The sequence below is a fragment of the Lolium perenne genome, chromosome 5 (assembly GCF_019359855.2).
Source record: "Lolium perenne isolate Kyuss_39 chromosome 5, Kyuss_2.0, whole genome shotgun sequence".
Taxonomy (NCBI): Eukaryota; Viridiplantae; Streptophyta; class Magnoliopsida; order Poales; family Poaceae; genus Lolium; species Lolium perenne.
The window spans coordinates 242,936,768-242,962,824 of NC_067248.2; the positions used below are offsets into that span (position 1 = coordinate 242,936,768).

The window sequence follows — 26,057 nt, forward strand, 5'->3', positions numbered from 1 at the left end:
GTCGCGGTCGCGTTCGGATTCGTCGTCGTCGTCTCGTCGCCTTGGCAGGAGCCTGTCGTGGACAGACGGCCGCCGGCGCCCTGCAGCCACGAGCTTGTCCTGCGTGCCGGGCACCCAAACGAAGCGCTCCACCTTAGGCGCGGAGCTGGTGGCGCGCTCCGGGGAGAGAGGATACTCCTTGGTAGTGTCCAGGTGGATGAGGATCGGGAAATGGGGCCCCTGGAGGCCGTCGACGCGCGGCGTCCCTTCCGGCAGCGGCGGCACCCGCACCGCCGGAGCGTCGTCAAGCAGACCGTAGTCATGCGTGCAAGGGATGAGGTCGGGGTTCCAGGACCAGCCCCAAGCGTAGAGGTTGCTCGGTCAGTGTCCTTGAATTCAGTGTTGACATAAATAACCAACAAATATCCCCCCAAGTAGCAGTTTAGCCTAGCGCCCTAGCAGTTATACAAATAACTTCCCATTGAGATTTTGCACGTTTGTAGATTTCATCATCGGCTATATTTTTCAGATTTTTTTAAAAATTAAAATATAATTTTGAAATTTCAAAAATAAAAAACTACATGTAACTCGACATCCATTTACAGATTCCCGATACTGTTCACCTGTGATGACACGAACATGAAGACCAAGGTAACTGTCGTCATCACCGTATCATCATCCATTACGAGTAAACATGTGGTGCGTGCCCCCAGCTACCACATCCAAGTAGTCTTCATGTTCCTGTCAAAATTGTCGTAGTCTCGTAGACGCAAAGCGTAGCGTGCTTGCTGCTGTCGCTTCGCTGGTCCAGTGGGCGCGCGAGTGGTTGTGGAGGAAGCAGCCGCAGAGCTCTTACGCGCTAGCTCAGTGAGCCGCTGTTTCTCCTACCGTTCCTGTCGTCGCTTCGCTGGTCCAGTGCGCGAGCGAGTGGTGGTGGAGGAAGCAGCCGCCCTACTCTCACGCGGTGAATGATCGATGCACATTCACGCGCTACCTCAGCTAGCGTCTCCTCCTCCTTTAAGCGTGTACTGCTGTGGCCAACATGGCATCGATGTGATGTGTCCCCAAATTACATACACTAGTGGTTGGGGCGCCCCATGGGGCGCCTCCTAGCCGGTCAGGTGCATCCTAATCAACGTCCCAGTCATGCATGATCCTTGATCCATACTTCTTTGTATGTGAACAGATCTTAACAGCTAGTAAACACAATAATACAAACATTTGGTCATTTTACAAAATCCAAGTAAAAGCTAATCCTTCTTATTATGGCATACCATATGGTTACACTCAATGGGCAAATCTTAAGAGAAAAATAAAACCCACTTATATTCATGCATCAAGGTTCCAGCTACTCCTCCTCCAACCTGAAACAAGAAACTCTGCACCGAATCAATATCCATTAGCTGTAACATGTGTTCATCGGTTAGAGATAGCCCCGGAGAAATTAGAGGACCAAGTAAGTACACTATTAGATAGATATTCACGACATGGATTATTATTAAGAGGCATTAGCATGCATTCATATTTATCCACACATTTTGGCATATCATAAAATTCAAAATTTCAGATTTTACATGCCATTTTTTAGAGAGGAAAAATAGTATTTTTTACCACAGAATGTGCCCACAGAAATTTCCATAACTGCTGCTCTATTGACTGGTTAATATGACCTTCAGCTGAAGCAGGCCATTATGGTCTATCTTTTCCCTATGTGCTTCATCACCATTCCTAACAAATAAAGGAATACATGTAAGAATTATTGGTCAGCATACATACCTTTTAGTCTTTTACATGCTAAGACAGATTTTGCAGTTGGATGAAATCTTAGATCAAAATAACATCACATCTGCCACTGAAATTGTTCGCAAATAGAGCCATGATCTTGGTCAGGTTCAAACATTAGGTGTCCCTCACTAATTTGGATTCCATCTGGTATGCATAAGATCTGTCATTTCGGTAGCTTGAAAATATGTTGCTAATTTATTATCTGAACAATTTCTATGTTATACATACATTTTGTTCATCGTTATAGACTACATAGTAGGGAGTGAGGACATGACAATATATTTTCTTCACAATTTTGTTAGTTGGTACAGGTTCAAATATGTACTTAATCAACATCAATAGGATAAGCTATCACAAACAGAAATAAATAATATGCTGACATGGTGATGATGGGAGTGCAGAGCATCACTGGAGCAAATCCAGCAAGCAGGAACTAAGCTGATTGCTCTCTTGTGCTTTTTATATAAAAAATTATCTCAAGCCCCACAACCAGAACCACATCTTGCTAAAGAAAAATCCAATGTTTCACAGACAGTCACAACCAACAATATTTGAGTCAATGTCAAACAAGAATCAACGAGCACGAAGAAATTATCATAATTGGGGTATATCTATTTAATGGATAAAAGGGGAAATAAAACATGATTACGTGGGCAATGGACAAAAATATTTGCATCAATCTCTAACAAGAATAAACGAGCACAAAGAAATCATATTTGGGGCACATCTATTTAATGGATAAAAGAGGAAATAAAACATAATTAAGTGGTCAATTGACAAAAATATTCAAAGATCAACAACTATACTGGATTTACAATAAATAGTTTCCATTGTAAACAGTAAATGCAACCTTAGGTTAACAGACAGGGAAAGAGTATAGTCACTATGGAAGCCATACTTTGCACCTACGATAATCCATAACTAAAATGGAAGGTAGCAGGCTAACAATAAAAATCACGGCTTGAATAATTACATTTTTCAATAAGCATGGCTAAAATATTAGAATAGCTTTTACGTCCTACCAAATATACAAAATAGTTATTAGCTGCTTACGTGGGAACTAAAGATCATTATGGGCAATGGGAAGGAACTGCCTCACACAACATGGTGAATCAGCAATAGACTAAATCATATGTTTCAATCACTTTCAGCATAAGAAATAAGAAACAAAATACAATAGTTATACTACCTGATTTTTAACGTGGAAGTAAGCTCACAAGAAACCAAAAAATATATTAGGATAGGGATCACCATAACCTCAATTGTTTCATACTCATTTAATCCTATGAAAAACAAAGTTTCGGTGCAAACAAATATCTACACTGAGAAAAAAAGCCAAATAAAGTGGCGTAATAGTTTCTACTTGTGAAAGATAAAAGATTATTCGGATATCGCATCACAACAAATAAATTTATCACCATAACAATTGACATCATAGGAAATCAATTAATACAGGAGCTAACAAGCCTGAAACCAGCATCAATGATCTATTTTTTACAACTCCAGAAAACAAGATTTATATGGTGATATTCACTTTGAGGTATACCATGTACCAAGAGAGCGTACCAACTAAGTAAATTACATGGTTGTCAAGCAACAAAACACCACCTGATTATCGGCAGAGATGACACTACGACATGTGGAGGGTAACTTTAAGAACAGGGCATCTGAACAAATATAAATCTTATCATTTAGAATTTTTTAGCCTTTACATGGAAGATCAACTCTGGAGTTTCCTCTAAGAATCCATAAGGTTATGACTGGTTAGTTCTCGTGTAATTATGCACTCATACATACCTCGCTCTAGTTTTCTTGGAATCCTAGATAGCATTGAATTGAAATGAAGATAATGAGGAATCGGCTTTTGGGAAAGGTTCATGCAGCAAAAATACCTTCAAGTGCTTAAATACAATACAAGCGGAAGTAATTCAGCTTTAAACACTTGAGAAGTCCTCTTAAGAAAATGAGTTGAATATGATAGGATACTTCCATAGCTTCCCGCAAAGCTGTTGATAGAATTTCTGAAAAACAGGTGTGAGGAAGGTTCAGAGTATATATAAGTATCTTCCAGACCATCGAACTACAAATAATCAAGTAAAAATTAGTTCACCAAATCAAGGAGACCACACATATAATAGGCCTACATTGAGAAACATAGCCTAGACTTGAGAAAACTCATATACAGCTGATACAGATACTGCCTGTTCAAACACATAAGAGATGGAAATACGGAGAGTTAGTTAAGGTTAAAGTTGAACCAGTTGTAGCAATAAATTCACATAGTAGAGCTTACAGGCAATAATGCTACATATTCCATGACTCCAACAGAACCTGGTTGACCCATCCTGTTGGTATGATAAAACTTACAGGCAATATTGCAACATATTCCATGACTCCATCAGAACCTGGCCGGCCAATCCCGTTGGTATCTTGATAAAACTTATTCATCTGATCTGGTGTCTCATGCAGCATATGGTAATATTGGTCCACAAATAAAGAGCAAACGTATACGAGAAAAATTCTCAATCGAAACTGATATATTTATTAAATATATAATAGGGTATCCACAGGGGAGATAAAGCTACATCTGGGGACCTGAGTTCTTGCTTCCATCGTTGCTGCTGAAAGGAAAATTTTATGTTAATGCACAAACTGAATGAGATATTAGATTATAATATGAAAAGGTAGCAATTATTTACCAGTAATGACGAATACTAAAAGGCAGACGAGAAATAAGAGAAAACATAAAGTATAACAATTTAAATTTTGATATGAAATAAATCCAGTACCTCGCAAGAACTGCAAATCCAAATGCAGATTTCAGAAATTAAACACTAACCATATCAAGATAAAAGAAAAGAGGGCTACAGTTTCAATCTACTCGAAGAATTGCAATAAAAAGCCCGGGACATCTATACCATAATAATCCTACTTCAGGACACTTCACAAACAACAAAGATTTTGACAGTAATAGCCAACTCCCAAAACCATGACTGGCCTAGAGATCTAGAAGTGAGTAAACAAGGTAAGCAGATAAACATAAATGTCATCTTCTCATGTTCGATTAGAATTGCTTGCAAGGCAACATGCGAGAGTAAACAAGGTAAGCAATTGATTGAGCAAGAAAATAAGAGTAATAGTTGCTAGGATTTGGGGATCGGAAGAGGGTAAGCTACCTGGCTTGAGTTGTTGTTCATATTCTATTCATTCTTGGGATCCCACTGAAGCAACTGAAAAGTCGAGGAGGAGAAGGAGCGTCTCCGCAGATGGAGAGCTACCCCTGCAGTGGTGCCTGCTGAGTGGCCCTAGCCAGGGCCTCCCTAGTCTCCCTCTTCTAAAGATCCACCACCAGCGAGTCGCCGCGTCCCCAGCTCTTCTTGGCTTCCTCCATAGAAGTCATCGCAAGCACCGCAGCTGTGAGACTCGCACTCGCGAGAGCGCTGCAACCTTGTTGCAGGGAGAGGCCGCCGCTGCTGTGAGGGGAAGGAGCCATGAGGTTGGGGGTGAGGAGGAGAGAGCGGTAGCGGCGGCAGAGGAGGACTCTCATGGAGGCGAGTGGCGGCGGAAGCAGGGGAAGGAACCTGGATGTGGATGGACCTGGAGAGGGTTCGTGACTTGTTTTTCTCCTTATCGCGACCTTTTCTTTTCTCACCCGACGCGGTTTCTTTTCTTGGCCCATCCAACGCTGACACGTGGTAGCCCAACACACAGTCGATACGCGCGCCTCAACCAGCCTGTGCCCGCCTCTGCGCTATCGTGGGACGCTCTCAGATAGGGCAAGTACCCACGCACTTGCTTGTTCTCAATGCCCGGGCGACAGGGACTTGGCTTCTAGTTGCATTGATCTTTGCCTTGATGTGGGCAGGTGGTAGTGGCGCCCATGTTCTTTAATTTTGAAGATTCAGAAAACTGAGAGAAAAATAGCATATGGTAATCATGAAATATTAAGACAACATCGGAACGAATTCTCCTGCAGAATTTAAATCTCCGTTTTTCTTCTAGAAGAAAATATATTAATATAGCGTAGATATTAATTACACAGTCTCTGCGCCAACAAGGATGCAATAACCAAGAAAAAAAAAGCAGAAAACAAAGACCCGTCGCCGTGGTGACACACTGGCAACAACATCCCTCCAACCACCACCAAACAGAACACTCGGACTACGAAAGAGAGTCTCCAAAAGCAACACCCCAAGAAGGAAACAATGCTCAAGCGTTCTCGTCGCTCGATCGAAGATCTTAGGTTTCACCATGGAGGACGTCCGGGTTCACAAAACAATGCCCTCGGAAAGGCCATTGCCAGATACAACCAATAAAGACTAGACATTCCCTTCTCACTTGGAAAATCGTGACTCGGGACTCGATCACCAAAAATGTATTCCTCCTGACAGCCCCTTTTTCCAAGGCCATCGTTGCAAGTCACCAAACTCCCGACACACCGGAAGATCTTTTGCTCCATAATCTTTGACGAAACCGATAACCTCTTCGCCATAACTTCAAGACATCCAATCGCAGTCATCATAACCTTCTCCATCCTCGCCAATACCATGAAAATCTATACTTAGACACGTCCCATGGCACCGACAAGAAACCGAAGCTTCACGCCACACCCTCATGTAGCCTCATTGGCTGAAGATAAGGGCTCACACGAACTAGATCAATTCTAATCAAGATATATAGTGGCTCCATGCGTCAAACTTCGGAGATGTCCGACCAGAAGACCAGAACACATCAGCGGCCAGACCGAGGAGACCGACATCGAGCAGATCGATGATGTGGCGCATGAAGAACAATAGGGCCAAATCACCATTATTCAGATCTAGCGAGCAGCCCCTACACCTCTAGCCGGCTCCTAGTGTGACTGGCCACCCGCCCCCCCCCCCCCCCCCCCATAGGCCACCCATAGGCCAAGCCGCAGAGGAGCAGGAGACCCAGGCCGCCAGAACCATGAGCATGTTGAACTCAGAACTGCAATGGAGATCCACAGGGACGGGACATACCAACCGCTACATGGGCCGAATGGGACCATGAACCCGACCGCCGCGCCACCACCAACAAGATCACGCCGATGCACTCCCGCCATCACATGCTCCTCCATGAATGCTCACCACTGATATCCACCCATGGTTGACATCTCCCAGGACACGCCGCAGTCCCAAAGGCCATGTTCTACGCCGCACTGCTAGCAAGGGGAGAGGGCTCCCCGCCGCCACCTCCCTAGGGCGAGCCACCTTTGCTAGCAACCCCTTGGGCGATGGCGAGATGCGGAGAAGGAGGAAGGTGGGGGAGAGTCGACATAGGCTAGGGTTTCCCCATGTTGCGAGGGAGGGATGCCCACAACAAAATTCTACAAACCTTGAAACAATCAAGTACATGTAGAAGTTGGTGGCACCTCCCACTTGCTACTGATGAGGAAGATTGGATATCCTTTGGTCATCATTATCTGGGAGGAAAATTTTCAACTATTTTGTGGGATGTTGCAGTTCCTCATTTTGAAAGAACACAATGTTATACTTGAAAGCCAAATTTTCTTCCCTCATATTTGATTATGAGACACTTTTAGTTATTAGTCCTAGATCACTTTTTCGACTGTATGTACGTATTTGTGAGCGTTTGCGTTGTCTTGCAAAATAAATGTAATGTGAAGTCAAAATTTATGAAAAATGTGCAAAGTTGATCAATTTTTACAAATCACGAAACACCGGTTTTCTAAAAGTTCAGTTTCTGACAATTGTTGGCTCCCGTGCAGCTCCCCATGGTGACACCAGGGCCAACCCTAGCCGCCACCAAAATCTCATTTCCGCTGTCGTCCGCGGCTGTGGCGGGTACTAATGCCAAATGAGCTGGGGTGGAGGGATATGATGATGACACCGTTTAAGCACGGCTGGGGCGGGCGAGCACCTCCCGTCAAGCATGGTGGCCGAGGAGGAGTCATATGGTCGATGCGGCGGAGCTGATCTGCTTGCTCGACGATGCACTTCGGTGCGTTCCTAAGGAAGATGCAGTGTTGTGGATCTTGGGTCCCATCTAGATCCTCCGTCCTCGATCAACCGGCCTAGTTCCGGTGGGTCTGGCCGCCACCTGATGGTCGTTGGTGTGGGGACTACCTACTCTCACGCCATGACGAAGATCTAGTTGATGCATGTCTTTATTGATCTTGCCGGAGTGTCGATTTTCAGAAGGCTCCGCTGGCGAACTCCAATGGGCGACATGCCTGGAGATTGCCATATCAGATGTGATTCGGTCGGGGCGCAGCCATATTTTCTCTAACCGTTTGGTTTCAGTGAGAGCGATGCGAAGCTTTCCAGTCTGTTCCCATGGCAATGCTTGTTTTGAAGATAGTTCTCGTGATGTCTTGGTAGTGTTTGGTGCAGTGTTATAAGAAATAGATCCATGTATTAGGACTTTTTTTACTGTAATTTTTTTTATCGTGCATCCACATTGCCATTAGGACACTGTGTTATTGCAGAGGCTATGTGTAATTGGTATCTTTGATACATTAATAAATTTCCTCTTTTAAAATAAAATAAAAAACTCTTCACCAATTTTTAGAACTTCTTTCAAAATGTACAAAATTACAATGCTCTGGTGTTATCTTTCTCAGCGGTTCTGTTGAAGGCGGCACTTCAAAGATGGTGGAGAAGAAGAAGGGAACTACTACACTACCAGATCTACCTTACAAGTACAGATATCAGAGGATTACAAAAGTACTTCCTCCGGTCCTTTTTAATTAACTTAAATTTAGTACAAAATTGTACTAAATCCGAGTCAATTAAAAAAAAAGAGAGGATCCATAGGGACAAACAAAAATCCTGTCGTGTCGTTTTGCCCCCTGTGCTGCACGCGGCTTTACAGCGCAGAGCCCCTGGAAATATAATATGGGTCCCTGTTTTGCTTAACGCTGCAAAAGAAGGACACGCGTCAGCTCCTCACCGGAAACGCTCCGCCGCCCGCCGCCACGTATATGTTTGAACGCGTGAGCATAAACTATATAAGACCGCACCGATCGCACAGCAATGAGTTACCCAACACTTCGAGCTCGACCTCAGCAAGATCGCCAGCAACCTCACACTCCACATCCCAACCATACCTGACGAAGCTAAAGCCAGCACCCAGCTAGTGATCGCTCGGCAGCCATGGACATGAGCGGCTCATCTTCCTCTTCAACGTCGTCGCACGAGCACTCGGCGGCGTTGATGGCGCCGCCGCCCAAGCGTCCCGCGGGGCGCACCAAGTTCAAGGAGACGCGCCACCCGGTGTACCGCGGCGTGCGGCGCCGCGGCAGCGCTGGCCGGTGGGTCTGCGAGGTGCGCGTCCCCGGCGGCAAGCGCGGCGAGCGGCTCTGGCTCGGCACGCACGCCACCGCCGAGGCCGCCGCGCGCGCGCACGACGCCGGCATGCTCGCGCTGCTCGGCGGCCGCCCCGTCTCCGTCTCCGCCGCGCGCCTCAACTTCGCGGACTCCGCGTGGCTCCTCGCCGTCCCGTCCGCGCTCGCCGACCTCGCCGCGGTCCGGTGCACGGCGCTCGCCGCCGTCGCGGACTTGCAGCGCCGGGAGGCCGCCAGTTGCGTGGCGACCGTCCCCATTTACGAGGCCGACGCCTCCAGCTCGTCCGCGTCGTCTTCAGCGGACGACGCCGGTTCTTCGTCGGCGACGTCCCTGTGTTCTGAACTGGACGGATTGTTCGAGGTGCCGGCAGCTGCACCACTTGGCATGGGAAACGACATGTTCGACTTCGAGTTCGGCATGTCCGGCGAGATAATGGACCTGGGATCCTACTACGCGGACCTCGCGGAGGGGATGCTCCTCGAGCCGCCACAGCCGGAATTCACCGAGGTGTGCTGGGATGGCGGAGCTGATTACGCCGCGCTCTGGAGCTACAACTGAAACTGAAACACCACCATCTGGAACGAACTCAACCTGCTTCTACTCAGCCTAGTAAAATTAACATGACGCACGCCCGGTTGAATGTCAACGGTTTCAGATTTCAGGCAGGTCGCAAAAAAGATTTGCTTCCAGAAAAGGCCAATAGAAAAGAAAAAGAAAAAAAGATGGAGCATGCGGCCGAGAACCCATCCCAGGTCAGCCGGTTGAAGCTTACCGAAGCTACTGGCCTTTTCCTCAAAGTTCTAGTAGCCACGCGAACGGACGCGGCGATCTGACGTCCTCCCTCGCTCTTTGGCGGCTCCTTCCTATGGCCAACAGGGCAAATGTGTCACTTTTTTAGATCACGTGCCACCTTAGATATTTAGATATCTAGTTTGGTGGAGTAGTGTAGTAGGTAAACAATGTTGCATTTCTTGTTTGTAAGCGTTTGAATTTTGATCCCGTGAAATGAAGGAAGGAAGTTCTCATGTTAATTAACTCTGGAAAGTTTATAGCCTCTTAGTCTTAATTATGGACAGATATTCCCTGCATATGGGCACTAGTGATCTCGTTTTCTAAATAAATTAAAAATCATATTTTTGAGTTTTAAAAATTCTGAAAAAATCTACATATAGCCAATGTTGTATCCCACAAACGTGTAAAATATAAATTTAAAATACTTTATATTTTAAGCTACAAAAATGACAAAAATGCAGATCTGAGAAGTATATTTCAAATCTCTAAAAACATGTCAGATTTTGTTATTTTTGTCTAGCACAAAGTAAAAAAAAAATTGGATTGAGGTTTTGCATGGTTGTGAGATGTATCACTGACAATCTCCAGAATTATTTTTCAATTTTTTTAATAACTTATAAACATTTTGTGTCTGTAATTACCTATTGTTGATGCTAATTTTGTATGGTGAGCTCGAATACAATAGACGTGTGACTGTAATAAAACCATGAAGTAAGAGCATGTAGTCTGGTAGGGAGTGGTGTTTTGGAACATGGGAGCACATGCACCCTATATTTTGAAATGCATCTTACACATATTTTAAATTTCAAAAAAATTGAAAAAAAAAATTCCCACGTACATCTTCACGTGCTACGCGCTCACATAGTCGTTTCATAAAAAATAAACTTATCACGTGACGTGTGTAAAAAAGATAAAATCCAGTGCTGAAAATAATGCTTTTCACTAGATAAGTTTTCTCTTTTTTACATAGGCCACAAAAAATATTATTTTTTCGTGAAACTTGACGCATACACATATATTATGAAGATATACATGTAGAATTTTTTGTCAAAATTTTTCCACACTTCAAAATATGTTTTGTTGGTAGAAGGAGCATACGCAGCCGGGAGCCAAATTGAATTTCCGATGTAGTCTTTGCAACAAACAGAAGAGGCTTTCAGTATAACAAAACCGTACTTGAACAGTTTAACACTTGACAACCAGACAGACACAATGCCACATGGAGGGGCGTCGCTTTTGGTTGAAACTTGAAAATGATGGTTCCAGTCTTCGAGACGTCCTGCTGAAAGGATCCTGAAAGAAGATACTATGTTGACGTGTGGTGACACGAACAAGAAGACCAAGGGTAACTGCTCCGTCATCAACTTATCATCATCCAGTAGCAGTAGAACACATGTGGCCCAGGTAGGTGCGTGCCCCCAGCTACCACATCCAAGTAGTCTAGAAATGGCAACTGGATCACTGAATCTTGTTGCTGTCAGCACTGTCGTAGCGCAAGCGTAGTGTGCGTGCCTGCCGTTGCTTCGCTGGTCCATTGGGCGCGCGAGTGGTTCTGGAGGAAGTAGCCGCAGAGCTCTCACGCGCTAGCTCAGTGTTGTCAAAATCGCGCTAGTGGCAAGCGTGCCCTGCCGTCGCTTCGCTGGTCCAGTGCGCGAGCGTGTGGTGGTGGAGGAAGCAGCCGCCCTACTCTCACGCGGTGAATGATCGATGCAGTCACGCGCTACCTCAGCTAGCGTCTCCTCTCCTCCCCGGTTAAGCGTGTGCTGTGGCCAACATGGCATCGATTTGATGTGTCCCCTTGTTACACTAGGGACTTGGCTTCTAGTTGCATTGATCTTTGCCTTGATGTGGGCAGGTGGTGGTGGCGTCCATTTTTGCCTGGGTCACAGTCGAGTGAGAAAATCTTAGGGCATCTCCAATGCGACCACCCAAACGGACGCGTTGGTTTGTCCGTTTTGGGTCATTTGAGTGGTCGCGTGGATACGTGGATAGGTAAATCTGGCTGTCGGTCCGTTTGGGTCGCGCACTGCGTCAAACGCGGGGATGCACCCCAAAAGTCAAAGATAACAAAAAAAGAAAATAAATTAAATTTAAACTTAGCCCTATTTGGGCAATTTTTACACAAAAGAAAAGAAAGCCCTATATGGGCTTTAAACTAAAAAATGGGGTAACCCTCGTCTAGGGTTTGGGACGTGGTGGCCGCCGGTGCGCCACCCTACTCCCAGTAGTACTCATCGTCGTCGCCGTCGATGAGGACGATGCCCCCGGTGGCGACGCGCTGTTCTGGCTGGACACGCCGGAGGACGCCGGGGACTCCGGCCAGGGCGACCACTGCGCCCTTTACCATGCGGATTGCGGATCCGGGGGGGCTCGCCGGCCTACGCATGCGTGCCAGTCGTGCCGCCTCCTTCTGCCGCTGCTCCTCCGTAGCGGCCTGCAGTTCCACCTCGTGCCGGAACGCAGCTAGGCGATCCTCCTCCCGAAGCGCGGCCTGGCGCGTGGCCTCCTCCTTCCGGCGCGCCATGGCGAGGAACGCCCACGCGTCGGCGTCCTCCTTGGCCTTCCTGGCCTCCTCCTCCAGCGCGGAGGCGTGCAGCGCCTTGGTGAGGTGCGACCATTTGGCCACCTCCTCGAGGTCATTGACCTCGCGGGACACTGATACGTCTCCGATGTATCGATAATTTCTTATGTTCCATGCCACATTATTGATGTTAGGCAGCTCACAAGATCCGACAATGATAGCACAATGGGGAGAAGACAACCATCTAGCTACTGCTATGGACCCATAGTCCAGGGGTAGACTACTCACACATCACACCGGAGGCGACCATGGCGGCGTAGAGTCCTCCGGGAGATGAATCCCCTCTCCGGCAGGGTGCCGGAGGCGATCTCCTGGATCCCCCGAGATGGGATCGGCGTTGGCGGCGTCTCTGGAAGGTTTTCCGTATCGTGGCTCTCGGTACTGGGGGTTTCGTCACGGAGGCTTTAAGTAGGCGGAAGGGTAGGTCAAGAGGCGGCACGAGGGGCCCAGACCATAGGCCGGCGCGGCCAGGGCAGGGGCCGCGCCGCCCTATGCTCTGGCTGCCTCGTGGCCCCTCTTCGTCTCGTCTTCGGACTTCTGGAAGCTTCGTGGCAAAATAGGACCCTGGGCGTTGATTTCGTCCAATTCCGAGAATATTTCCTTACTAGGATTTCTGAAACCAAAAACAGCAGAAACAAAGAATCGGCACTTCGGCATCTTGTTAATAGGTTAGTTCCAGAAAATGCACGAATATGACATAAAGTGTTCATAAAACATGTAGATAACATCAATAATGTGGCATGGAACATAAGAAATTATCGATACGTCGGAGACGTATCAGCATCCCCAAGCTTAGTTCTGCTCGTCCCGAGCAGGTAAAACGATAACACAGATAATTTCTGGAGTGACATGCCATCATAATCTTGATCATACTATTTGTAAAGCATATGTAGCGAATGCAGCGATCAAAACAATGTATATGACATGAGTAAACAAGTGAATCATAAAGCAAAGACTTTTCATGAATAGCACTTCAAGACAAGCATCAATTAAGTCTTGCATAAGAGTTGACTCATAAAGCAATAATTCAAAGTAAAGGCATTGAAGCAACACAAAAGAAGATTAAGTTTCAGCGGTTGCTTTCAACTTATAACATGTATATCTCATGGATATTGTCAACATAGAGTAATATAATAAGTGCAATAAGCAAATATGTAGGAATCAATACACAGTTCACACAAGTGTTTGCTTCTTGCGTTGGAGAGAAATAGGTGAACTGACTCAACATTGAAAGTAAAAGAATGGTCCTCCATAGAGGAAAAGCATCGATTGCTATATTTGTGCTAGAGCTTTGATTTTGAAAACATGAAACAATTTTGTCAACGGTAGTAATAAAGCATATGTATCATGTAAATTATATCTTACAAGTTGCAAGCCTCATGCATAGTGTACTAATAGTGCCCGCACCTTGTCCTAATTAGCTTGGACTACCGGATCATCACAATGCACATGTTTTTACCAAGTGTCACAAAGGGGTACCTCTATGCCGCCTGTACAAAGGTCTAAGGAGAAAGCTCGCATTGGATTTCTCGCTATTGATTATTCTTCAACTTAGACATCCATACCGGGACAACATAGACAACAGATAATGGACTCCTCTTTTATGCATAAGCATGTAACAACAATTAATAATTTTCTCATTTGAGATTGAGGATATATGTCCAAAACTGAAACTTCCACCATGGATCATGGCTTTAGTTAGCGGCCCAATGCTCTTCTCTAACAATATGCATGCTTAACCATAAGGTGGTAGATCTCTCTTACTTCAGACAAGACGGACATGCATAGCAACTCACATGAAATTCAACAATGAATAGTTGATGGCGTCCCCAGTGAACATGGTTATCGCACAACAAGCAACTTAATAAGAGATAAAGTGCATAATTACATATTCAATACCACAATAGTTTTTAAGCTATTTGTCCCATGAGCTATATATTGCAAAGGTGAATGATGGAATTTTAAAGGTAGCACTCAAGCAATTTACTTTGGAATGGCGGAAAATACCATGTAGTAGGTAGGTATGGTGGACACAAATGGCATAGTGGTTGGCTCAAGTATTTTGGATGCATGAGAAGTAATCCCTCTCGATACAAGGTTTAGGCTAGCAAGGCTTATTTGAAACAAACACAAGGATGAACCGGTGCAGCAAAACTCACATAAAAGACATATTGAAAACATTATAAGACTCTACACCGTCTTCCTTGTTGTTCAAACTCAATACTAGAAATTATCTAGACCTTAGAGAAACCAAATATGCAAACCAAATTTTAGCATGCTCTATGTATTTCTTCATTAATGGGTGCAAAGTATATGATGCAAGAGCTTAAACATGAGCACAACAATTGCCAAATATCACATTACCCAAGACATTAATAGCAATTACTACATGTATCATTTTCCAATTCCAACCATATAACAATTTAACGAAGGAGAAACTTCGCCATGAATACTATGAGTAGAAACCAAGGACATACTTGTCCATATGCTACAGCGGAGCGTGTCTCTCTCCCATAAAGTGAATGCTAGGATCCATTTTATTCAAACAAAACAAAAACAAAAACAAACCGACGCTCCAAGCAAAGCACATAAGATGTGATGGAATAAAAATATAGTTTCAGGGGAGGAACCTGATAATGTTGTCGATGAAGAAGGGGATGCCTTGGGCATCCCCAAGCTTAGACGCTTGAGTCTTCTTAGAATATGCAGGGGTGAACCACCGGGGCATCCCCAAGCTTAGAGCTTTCACTCTCCTTGATCATGTTGCATCATACTCCTCTCTTGATCCTTGAAAACTTCCTCCACACCAAACTCGAAACAACTCATTAGAGGGTTAGTGCACAATAAAAATTAACATATTCAGAGGTGACACAATCATTCTTAAAACTTCTGGACATTGCATAATGCTACTGGACATTAGTGGATCAAAGAAATTCATCCATCGTAGCAAAAGAGGCAATGCGAAATAAAAGGCAGAATCTGTCAAAACAGAACAGTTCGTATTGACGAATTTTAAAATGGCATCAGACTTGCTCAATTGAAAATGCTCAAATATAATGAAAGTTGCGTACATATCTGAGGATCATGCACGTAAATTGGCTTAATTTTCTGAGCTACCTACAGGGAGGTAGACCCAGATTCGTGACAGCAAAGAAATCTGGAACTGCGCAGTAATCCAAATCTAGTACTTACTTTTCTATCAACGGCTTAACTTGGCACAACAAAACACTAAACTAAGATAAGGAGAGGTTGCTACAGTAGTAAACAACTTCCAAGACACAAAATAAAAACAAAGTACTGTAGGTAAAAACATGGGTTGTCTCCCATAAGCGCTTTTCTTTAACGCCTTTCAGCTAGGCGCAGAAAGTGTGCATCAAGTATTATCGAAGGGTGGTGCATTCTCAGCGGGGTGCGGAGTTTTCTCAACCAGGCATAATATATTAGATACATAAGTTTTAGCATCTCCCTTTTCATTAGTCTTAGGCGTGCTACTCTCATCAAACAAATTTTCAGGAACAAGCCAAGCATAGTTATTTTCTAGTGCATCATTCATAGCTAAGAGTTTACATGGTATTGGTGCTTTGATCTCCCCACCATCATCAATATTATTAGTGTATCTTATTCTATCCATGTCCATCTTTTCAAGGAGACTAACAAAATTAGTATGAGAACCAAGCATATTAAATTTAGCAAAGACCTTTCTAGCTTCTCTTGCTAGACCACCAAATTCTCTAAGAAGGGTTTCTAAAACAAAATCTTTCTTTTCCCCTTCTTCCATATCACCAAGTGTGAGAAACATGTGTTGGATTATAGGATTAAGATTAACAAATTTAGTTTCCAACAGGCGAACTAAATGCGCAGCAGCAATTCCATAAGTAGGCGCAAGGTCTACCAAGTGTCTATCTTCAAAATTTTCAATGGTACTAACATGATTGAAAAATTCTTCTATATTATTTCTCCCAACTATAGACCCACGTCCTACCGGTATATCTTTCGTGGTAAAATTAAAAGGAAACATGATGAAATAAGTAAAGTAAATGCAAGTAACTAATTTTTTTGTGTTTTTGATATAGCAAACAAGATAACAAATAAAGTAAAACTAGCAACTAATTTTTTTGTATTTTAATTTAGTGCAACAAACAAAGTAGTAAATAAAACTAAGCAAGACAAAAACAAAGTAAAGAGATTGAGAAGTGGAGACTCCCCTTGCAGCGTGTCTTGATCTCCCCGGCAACGGCGCCAGAAATTTAGCTTGATGGCGTGTAACTCACACGTTCGTTGGGAACCCCAAGAGGAAGGTATGATGCGCACAGCAGCAAGTTTTCCCTCAGAAAGAAACCAAGGTTTATCGAACCAGGAGGAGCCAAGAAGCACGTTGAAGGTTGATGTCCGCGGGATGTAGTGCGGCGCAACACCAGGGATTCCGGCGCCAACGTGGAACCTGCACAACACAACCAAAGTACTTTGTCCCAACGAAACAGTGAGGTTGTCAATCTCACCGGCTTGCTGTAACAAAGGATTAACCGTATTGTGTGGAAGATGATTGTTTGCAGAAAACAGTAAAACAAGATTGCAAAGTAGATTGTATTTCGGTAAAGAGAATTGGACCGGGTCCACAGGTTCACTAGAGGTGTCTCTCCCATAAAACAAACAGCATGTTGGGTGAACAAATTACAGTTGGGCAATTGACAAATAAAGAGGGCATGACCATGCACATACATATCATGATGAGTATAGTGAGATTTAATTGGGCATTACGACAAAGTACATAGACCGCCATCCAACTGCATCTATGCCTAAAAAGTACACCTTCAGGTTATCATCCGAACCCCCTCCAGTATTAAGTTGCAAAGCAACAGACAATTGCATTATGTATGGTGCGTAATGTAATCAACAACTACATCCTTAGACATAGCATCAATGTTTTATCCCTAGTGGCAACAGCACAACACAACCTTAGAACTTTCATCCTTTGTCCCGGTGTCAATGCGAGCATGAACCCACTATCGAGCATAAATACTCCCTCTTGGAGTTACAAGCATCTACTTGGCCGAGCATCTACTAGTAACGGAGAGCATGCAAGATCATAAACAACACATAGATATAACTTTGATAATCAACATAACAAGTATTCTCTATTCATCGGATCCCAACAAACGCAACATATAGAATTACAGATAGATGATCTTGATCATGTTAGGCAGCTCACAAGATCCGACAATGATAGCACAATGGGGAGAAGACAACCATCTAGCTACTGCTATGGACCCATAGTCCAGGGGTAGACTACTCACACATCACACCGGAGGCGACCATGGCGGCGTAGAGTCCTCCGGGAGATGAATCCCCTCTCCGGCAGGGTGCCGGAGGCGATCTCCTGGATCCCCCGAGATGGGATCGGCGTTGGCGGCGTCTCTGGAAGGTTTTCCGTATCGTGGCTCTCGGTACTGGGGGTTTCGTCACGGAGGGAGGCTTTAAGTAGGCGGAAGGGTAGGTCAAGAGGCGGCACGAGGGGCCCAGACCATAGGCCGGCGCGGCCAGGGCAGGGGCCGCGCCGCCCTATGCTCTGGCTGCCTCGTGGCCCCTCTTCGTCTCGTCTTCGGACTTCTGGAAGCTTCGTGGCAAAATAGGACCCTGGGCGTTGATTTCGTCCAATTCCGAGAATATTTCGTTACTAGGATTTCTGAAACCAAAAACAGCAGAAAACAGCAACTGGCACTTCGGCATCTTGTTAATAGGTTAGTTCCAGAAAATGCACGAATATGACATAAAGTGTGCATAAAACATGTAGATAACATCAATAATGTGGCATGGAACATAAGAAATTATCGATACGTCGGAGACGTATCAAGCTGCCTAACATGATCAAGATCATCTATCTGTAATTCTATATGTTGCGTTTGTTGGGATCCGATGAATAGAGAATACTTGTTATGTTGATTATCAAAGTTATGTCTATGTGTTGTTTATGATCTTGCATGCTCTCCGTTACTAGTAGATGCTCGGGCCAAGTAGATGCTTGTAACTCCAAGAGGGAGTATTTATGCTCGATAGTGGGTTCATGCATGCATTGACACCGGGACGATGACGAAAAGTTCTAAGGTTGTGTTGTGCTGTTGCCACTAGGGATAAAACATTGATGCTATGTCTAAGGATGTAGTTGTTGATTACATTACGCACCATACTTAATGCAATTGTCTGTTGCTTTGCAACTTAATACTGGAGGGGGTTCGGATGATAACCTGAAGGTGGACTTTTTAGGCATAGATGCAGTTGGATGGCGGTCTATGTACTTTGTCGTAATGCCCAATTAAATATCACTATACTCATCATAATATGTATGTGCATGGTCATGCCCTCTTTATTTGTCAATTGCCCAACTGTAATTTGTTCACCCAACATGCTGTTTATCTTATGGGAGAGACACCTCTAGTGAACTGTGGACCCCGGTCCAATTCTCTATACTGAAATACAATCTACTGCAATACTTGTTCTACTGTTTTCTGCAAACAATCATCTTCCACACAATACGGTTAATCCTTTGTTACAGCAAGCCGGTGAGATTGACAACCTCACTGTTTCGTTGGGGCAAAGTACTTTGGTTGTGTTGTGCAGGTTCCACGTTGGCGCCGGAATCTCTGGTGTTGCGCCGCACTACATCCCGCCGCCATCAACCTTCAACTTGCTTCTTGACTCCTACTGGTTCGATTAAACCTTGGTTTCTTACTGAGGGAAACTTGCCGCTGTGCGCATCACACCTTCCTCTTGGGGTTCCCAACGGACGTGTCAACCACACGCATCAAGCAAATTTCTGGCGCCGTTGTCGGGAGATCAAGACACGCTGCAAGGGGAGTCTCCACTTCTCAATCTCTTTACTTTGTTTTTGTCTTGCTTAGTTTTATTTACTACTTTGTTTGCTGCACTAAATCAAAATACAAAAAAAATTAGTTGCTAGTTTTACTTTATTTGCTATCTTGTTTGCTATATTAAAAACACAAAAAAATTAGTTACATGCATTTACTTTATCTAGTTTGCTTTATTTACTGTTGCTAAAATGGCCAACCCTGAAAATACTAAGTTGTGTGACTTCACAACCACAAATAATAATGATTTCTTATGCACACCTATTGCTCCACCTGCTACTACAGCAGAATTCTTTGAAATTAAACCTGCTTTACTGAATCTTGTTATGCGAGAGCAATTTTCTGGTGTTAGTTCTGATGATGCTGCTGCACATCTTAATAATTTTGTTGAACTATGTGAAATGCAAAAATATAAAGATGTAGATGGTGACATTATAAAATTAAAATTGTTCCCTTTCTCATTAAGAGGAAGAGCTAAAGATTGGTTGCTATCTCTGCCTAAGAATAGTATTGATTCATGGACTAAATGCAAGGATGCTTTTATTGGTAGATATTATCCCCCTGCTAAAATTATATCTTTGAGGAGTAGCATAATGAATTTTAAACAATTAGATACTGAACATGTTGCTCAAGCTTGGGAAAGAATGAAATCTCTGGTTAAAAATTGCCCAACCCATGGACTGACTACTTGGATGATCATCCAAACCTTTTATGCAGGACTGAATTTTTCTTCGCGGAATTTATTGGATTCAGCTGCGGGAGGTACCTTTATGTCCATCACTCTTGGTGAAGCAACAAAGCTTCTTGATAATATGATGATCAATTACTCTGAATGGCACACGGAAAGAGCTCCACAAGGTAAGAAGGTAAATTCTGTCGAAGAAACCTCTTCCTTGAGTGATAAGATTGATGCTATTATGTCTATGCTTGTGAATGATAGGACTAATGTTAATCCTAATAATGTTCCATTAGCTTCATTGGTTGCACAAGAAGAACATGTTGATGTAAACTTCATTAAAAATAATAATTTCAACAACAATGCTTACCGGAACAATTCTAGTAACAACTATAGGCCATATCCTTATAATAATGGCAACGGCTATGGTAATTCTTATGGGAATTCTTACAACAATAATAGGAGTTCACCCCCTGGACTTGAAGCCATGCTTAAAGAATTTATTAGTACACAAACTGCTTTTAACAAATCTGTTGAAGAAAAGCTTGGGAAAATTGATATACTTGCTTCTAAAGTCGATAGTCTTGCCTCTGATGTTGATCTTTTGAAATCGAAAGTTATGCCTAATGAGAATCATCATAATAAAATTGTTACTACAGCAAATGCCATCCAAGTTAGAATTAATGAGAATATAAGATTAATGGCTGAATTGCGTGCTAGGTGGGATAGAGAAGAAAATGAAAAACTAGCTAAAGAGAAGAATGTAGCTAAAGTTTAGACTATTACCACCACTAGTAATGCTAATGCTACACATGTTGCTGCACCTCCTACTATTAATAATAAAAGAATTGGTGTTAGCAATGTTTCCACTTCTAATGCAAAGCGCGAGAAACTGCCTGAAACTGCTAAAATTGCTGAAACTGCCTGTGATAAAACTGCTGAAATTTTTTCCAACATTGGGGATGATGATCCCATTGCCTTAGATTATAATGGTTTGAATTTTGATGATTGTCACATCTCTGAAGTTATAAAGTTCTTGCAAAAACTTGCTAAAAGTCCTAATGCTAGTGTTATAAATTTGGCTTTCACGCAACATATTACAAATGCTCTCATAAAAGCCAGAGAAGAGAAACTAGAGCGCGAAGCCTCTATTCCTAGAAAGCTAGAGGATGGTTGGGAGCCTATCATTAAGATGAAGGTTAAAGATTTTGATTGTAATGCTTTATGTGATCTTGGTGCAAGTATTTCCGTTATGCCTAAGAAAATTTATAATATGCTTGACTTGCCACCGCTGAAAAATTGTTATTTGGATGTTAATCTTGCTGATCATTCTACAAAGAAACCTTTGGGGAAAGTTGATAATGTTCGCATTACCGTTAACAATAACTTTGTCCCCGTTGATTTTGTTGTCTTGGATATTGAATGCAATGCATCTTGTCCCATTATATTGGGAAGACCTTTTCTTCGAACTGTTGGTGCTATCATTGATATGAAGGAAGGTAATATAAAATATCAATTTCCTCTCAAGAAAGGTATGGAACACTTCCCTAGAAAGAGAATGAAGTTACCTTTTGATTCTATTATGAGAACAAATTATGATGTTGACACTTCGTCTCTTGATAATACTTGATACACACTTTCTGCGCCTAGCTGAAAGGCGTTAAAGAAAAGCGCTTATGGGAGACAACCCATGTTTTTACCTACAGTATTTTTGTTTTATATTTGAGTCTTGGAAGTTGTTTACTACTGTAGCAACCTCTCCTTATCTTAGTTTTATGTTTTGTTGTGCCAAGTAAAGTCTTTGATAGTAAAGTAAGTACTAGATTTGGATTACTGTGCAGTTCCAGATTTCTTTGCTGTCACGAATCTGGGTCTACCTCCCTGTAGGTAGCTCATAAAATTAAGCCAATTTACGTGCATGATCCTCAGATATGTACGCAACTTTCATTCAATTTGAGCATTTTCATTTGAGCAAGTCTGGTGGCCTAATAAAATTCATCAATACGAACTGTTCTGTTTTGACAGATTCTGCCTTTTATTTCGCATTGCCTCTTTTGCTATGTTGGATGAATTTCTTTGATCCATTAATGTCCAGTAGCCTTATGCAATGTCCAGAAGTGTTAAGAATGATTGTGTCACCTCTGAATATGTTAATTTTTATTGTCGCTAACCCTCTAATGAGTTGTTCTAAGTTTGGTGTGGAGGAAGTTTTCAAGGATCAAGAGAGGAGTATGATGCAACATGATCAAGGAGAGTGAAAGCTCTATGCTTGGGGATGCCCCGGTGGTTCACCCCTGCATATATCAAGAAGACTCAAGCGTCTAAGCTTGGGGATGCCCAAGGCATCCCCTTCTTCATCGACAACATTATCAGGTTCCTCCCCTGAAACTATATTTTTATTCCATCACATCTTATGTGCTTTGCTTGGAGCGTCGGTTTGTTTTTTTTTTGTTTTGTTTGAATAAAATGGATCCTAGCATTCACTTTATGGGAGAGAGACACGCTCCGCTGTAGCATATGGACAAGTATGTCCTTAGGCTCTACTCATAGTATTCATGGCGAAGTTTCTCCTTCGTTAAATTGTTATATGGTTGGAATTGGAAAATGATACATGTAGTAATTGCTATAAATGTCTTGGGTAATGTGATACTTGGCAATTGTTGTGCTCATGTTTAAGCTCTTGCATCATATGCTTTACACCCATTAATGAAGAAATACATAGAGCATGCTAAAATTTGGTTTGCATATTTGGTTTCTCTAAGGTCTAGATAATTTCTAGTATTGAGTTTTGAACAACAAGGAAGACGATGTAGATTCTTATAATGTTTACAATATATCTTTTATGTGAGTTTTGCTGCACCGTTCATCCTTGTGTTTGTTTCAAATAAGCCTTGCTAGCCTAAACCTTGTATCGAGAGGGAATACTTCTCATGCATCCAAAATATTTGAGCCAACCACTATGCCATTTGTGTCCACCATACCTACCTACTACATGGTATTTTCCGCCATTCCAAAGTAAATTGCTTGAGTGCTACCTTTAAAATTCCATCATTCACCTTTACAATATATAGCTCATGGGACAAATAGCTTAAAAACTATTGTGGTATTGAATATGTAATTATGCACTTTATCTCTTATTAAGTTGCTTGTTGTGCGATAACCATGTTCACTGGGGACGCCATCAACTACTCTTTGTTGAATTTCATGTGAGTTGCTATGCATGTTCGTCTTGTTTGAAGTAAGAGAGATCTACCACCTTATGGTTAAGCATGCATATTGTTAGAGAAGAACATTGGGCCGCTAACTAAAGCCATGATCCATGGTGGAAGTTTCAGTTTTGGACAAATATCCTCAATCTCATATGAGAAAATTATTAATTGTTGTTACATGCTTATGCATAAAAGAGGAGTCCATTATCTGTTGTCTATGTTGTCCCGGTATGGATGTCTAAGTTGAGAATAATCAATAGCGAGAAATCCAATGCGAGCTTTCTCCTTAGACCTTTGTACAGGCGGCATAGAGGTACCCCTTTGTGACACTTGGTTAAAACATGTGCATTGTGATGATCCGGTAGTCCAAGCTAATTAGGACAAGGTGCGGGCACTATTAGTATACTATGCATGAGGCTTGCAACTTATAAGATATAATTTACATGATACATATGCTTTATTACTACCGTTGACAAAATTGTTTCATGTTTTCAAAATCAAAGCTCTAGCACAAATATAGCAATCGATGTTTTTCCTCTATGGAGGACCATTCTTTTACTTTCAATGTTGAGTCAGTTCACCTATTTCTCTCCACCTCAAAGAAGCAAACACTTGTGTGAACTGTGCATTGATTCCTACATATTTGCTTATTGCACTTATTATATTACTCTATGTTGACAATATCCATGAGATATACATGTTATAAGTTGAAAGCAACCGCTGAAACTTAATCTTCCTTTGTGTTGCTTCAATGCTTTTACTTTGAATTATTGCTTTATGAGTTAACTCTTATGCAAGACTTATTGATGCTTGTCTTGAAGTGCTATTCATGAAAAGTCTTTGCTATATGATTCACTTGTTTACTCATGTCATATACATTGTTTTGATCGCTGCATTCACTACATATGCTTTACAAATAGTATGATCAAGGTTATGATGGCATGTCACTCCAGAAATTATCTGTGTTATCGTTTTACCTGCTCGGGACGAGCAGAACTAAGCTTGGGGATTGATACGTCTCCGACGTATCGATAATTTCTTATGTTCCATGCCACATTATTGATGTTATCTACATGTTTTATGCACACTTTATGTCATATTCGTGCATTTTCTGGAACTAACCTATTAACAAGATGCCGAAGTGCCAGTTCTTGTTTTCTGTTGTTTTTGGTTTCAGAAATCCTAGTAACGAAATATTCTCGGAATCGGACGAAATCAACGCCCAAGTTCCTATTTTCACCGGAAGCATCCAGAACACCCGGGAAGGACCAGAGGGGGGGCACTGGGCCCCCAGACCCTAGGCCGGCGCGGCCCAGGCCCTGGCCGCGATGCCCTATGGTGTCGTCGCCCCTTCGACCCTCCTGCGCCGCCTCTTCGCCTATATAAAGCCCCTGGATCGAAAACCCTGATACGATTGACGAAAACCACAGAAACCTTCCAGAGCCGCCGCCATCGCGAGGCCAAGATCTGGGGACAGAGTCTGTTCCGGCACGCTGCCGGAGCGGGGAAGTGCCCCCGGAAGGCTTCTCCATCGACACCGCTGCCATCTCCACCGCCATCTTCATCACCGCTGCTGCTCCCATGAGGAGGGAGTAGTTCTCCATCGAGGCTCGGGGCTGTACCGGTAGCTATGTGGTTCATCTCTCCTATGTACCTCAATACAATAATCTCATGAGCTGCTTTACATGATTGAGATTCATATGAGTTTGTATCACAATTTATCTATGTGCTACTCTAGCAAAGTTATTAAAGTAGTTCTATTCCTCCTGCACGTGTGTAAAGGTGACAGTGTGTGCACCGTGTTAGTACTTGGTTTATGCTATGATCATGATCTCTTGTAGATTGCGAAGTTAACTATTGCTATGATAATATTGATGTGATCTATTCCTCCTACATATGCATGAAGGTGACAGTGTGCATGCTATGTTAGTACTTGGTTAGTCTGTTGATCTATCTTACACTAAAGGTTACTAAAATATGAGCATTATTGTGGAGCTTGTTAACTCCGGCATTGAGGGTTCGTGTAATCCTACGCAATGTGTTCATCATCCAACAAGAGTGTAGAGTATGCATTTATCTATTCTGTTATGTGATCAATGTTGAGAGTGTCCACTAGTGAAAGTGTAATCCCTAGGCCTTGTTCCTAAATACTGCTATCACTGCTTGTTTACTGTTTTACTGTGTTACTACTGCTTGTTTACTACACGCCAGCAAGCTATTTTCTGGCACCGTTGCTACTGCTCATATATATTCATACCACCTGTATTTCACTATCTCTTCGCCGAACTAGTGCACCTATTAGGTGTGTTGGGGACACAAGAGACTTCTTGCTTTGTGGTTGCAGGGTTGCATGAGAGGGATATCTTTGACCTCTTCCTCCCTGAGTTCGATAAACCTTGGGTATCCACTTAAGGGAAAACTTGCTGCTGTTCTACAAACCTCTGCTCTTGGAGGCCCAACACTGTCTACAGGAAAGGAGGGGGAACGTAGACATCAAGCACTTTTCTGGCGCCGTTGCCGGGGAGGAAAGGTAAAAGGTACTCACACTACGGATCCCGGCTACTAAGCTATTTTCCGCCGTCGTAAGTACTCGAAGCTATTTCCTTTAGATCCTGCAATTGCATCTTTTTGTTTCTTGTTTACACTAGTAAGGCATAATGGACAACAATGAGCTTCTTATTCTATTTCCTGATTTAAGACATGGATGGTTTGATCCGAAAATTAAAAAACCCATGAAACATGTTAGCATGAATACTTTGAACACCGTTGTTGCTAATGATATGGAAAATTCTAAGCTTGGGGAAGCTGGCTTTGATGAGCATGATATTTTTAGTCCCCCAAGCA

The 26,057-nt window shown here is 43.0% G+C and overlaps 1 protein-coding gene across 1 annotated transcript; it reads left to right on the forward strand.

Annotated features, from left to right (window-relative positions):
• The first annotated feature begins 8,801 nt into the window (after window positions 1-8,801).
• Window positions 8,802-10,127, forward strand: LOC127302479 (dehydration-responsive element-binding protein 1H-like). Its single transcript, XM_051332951.2, has one exon. It carries the CDS (start codon window positions 8,901-8,903, stop codon window positions 9,648-9,650), a length of 750 nt encoding a protein of 249 aa, XP_051188911.1. The 5' UTR covers window positions 8,802-8,900; the 3' UTR covers window positions 9,651-10,127.
• The last annotated feature ends 15,930 nt before the right edge of the window (window positions 10,128-26,057 follow it).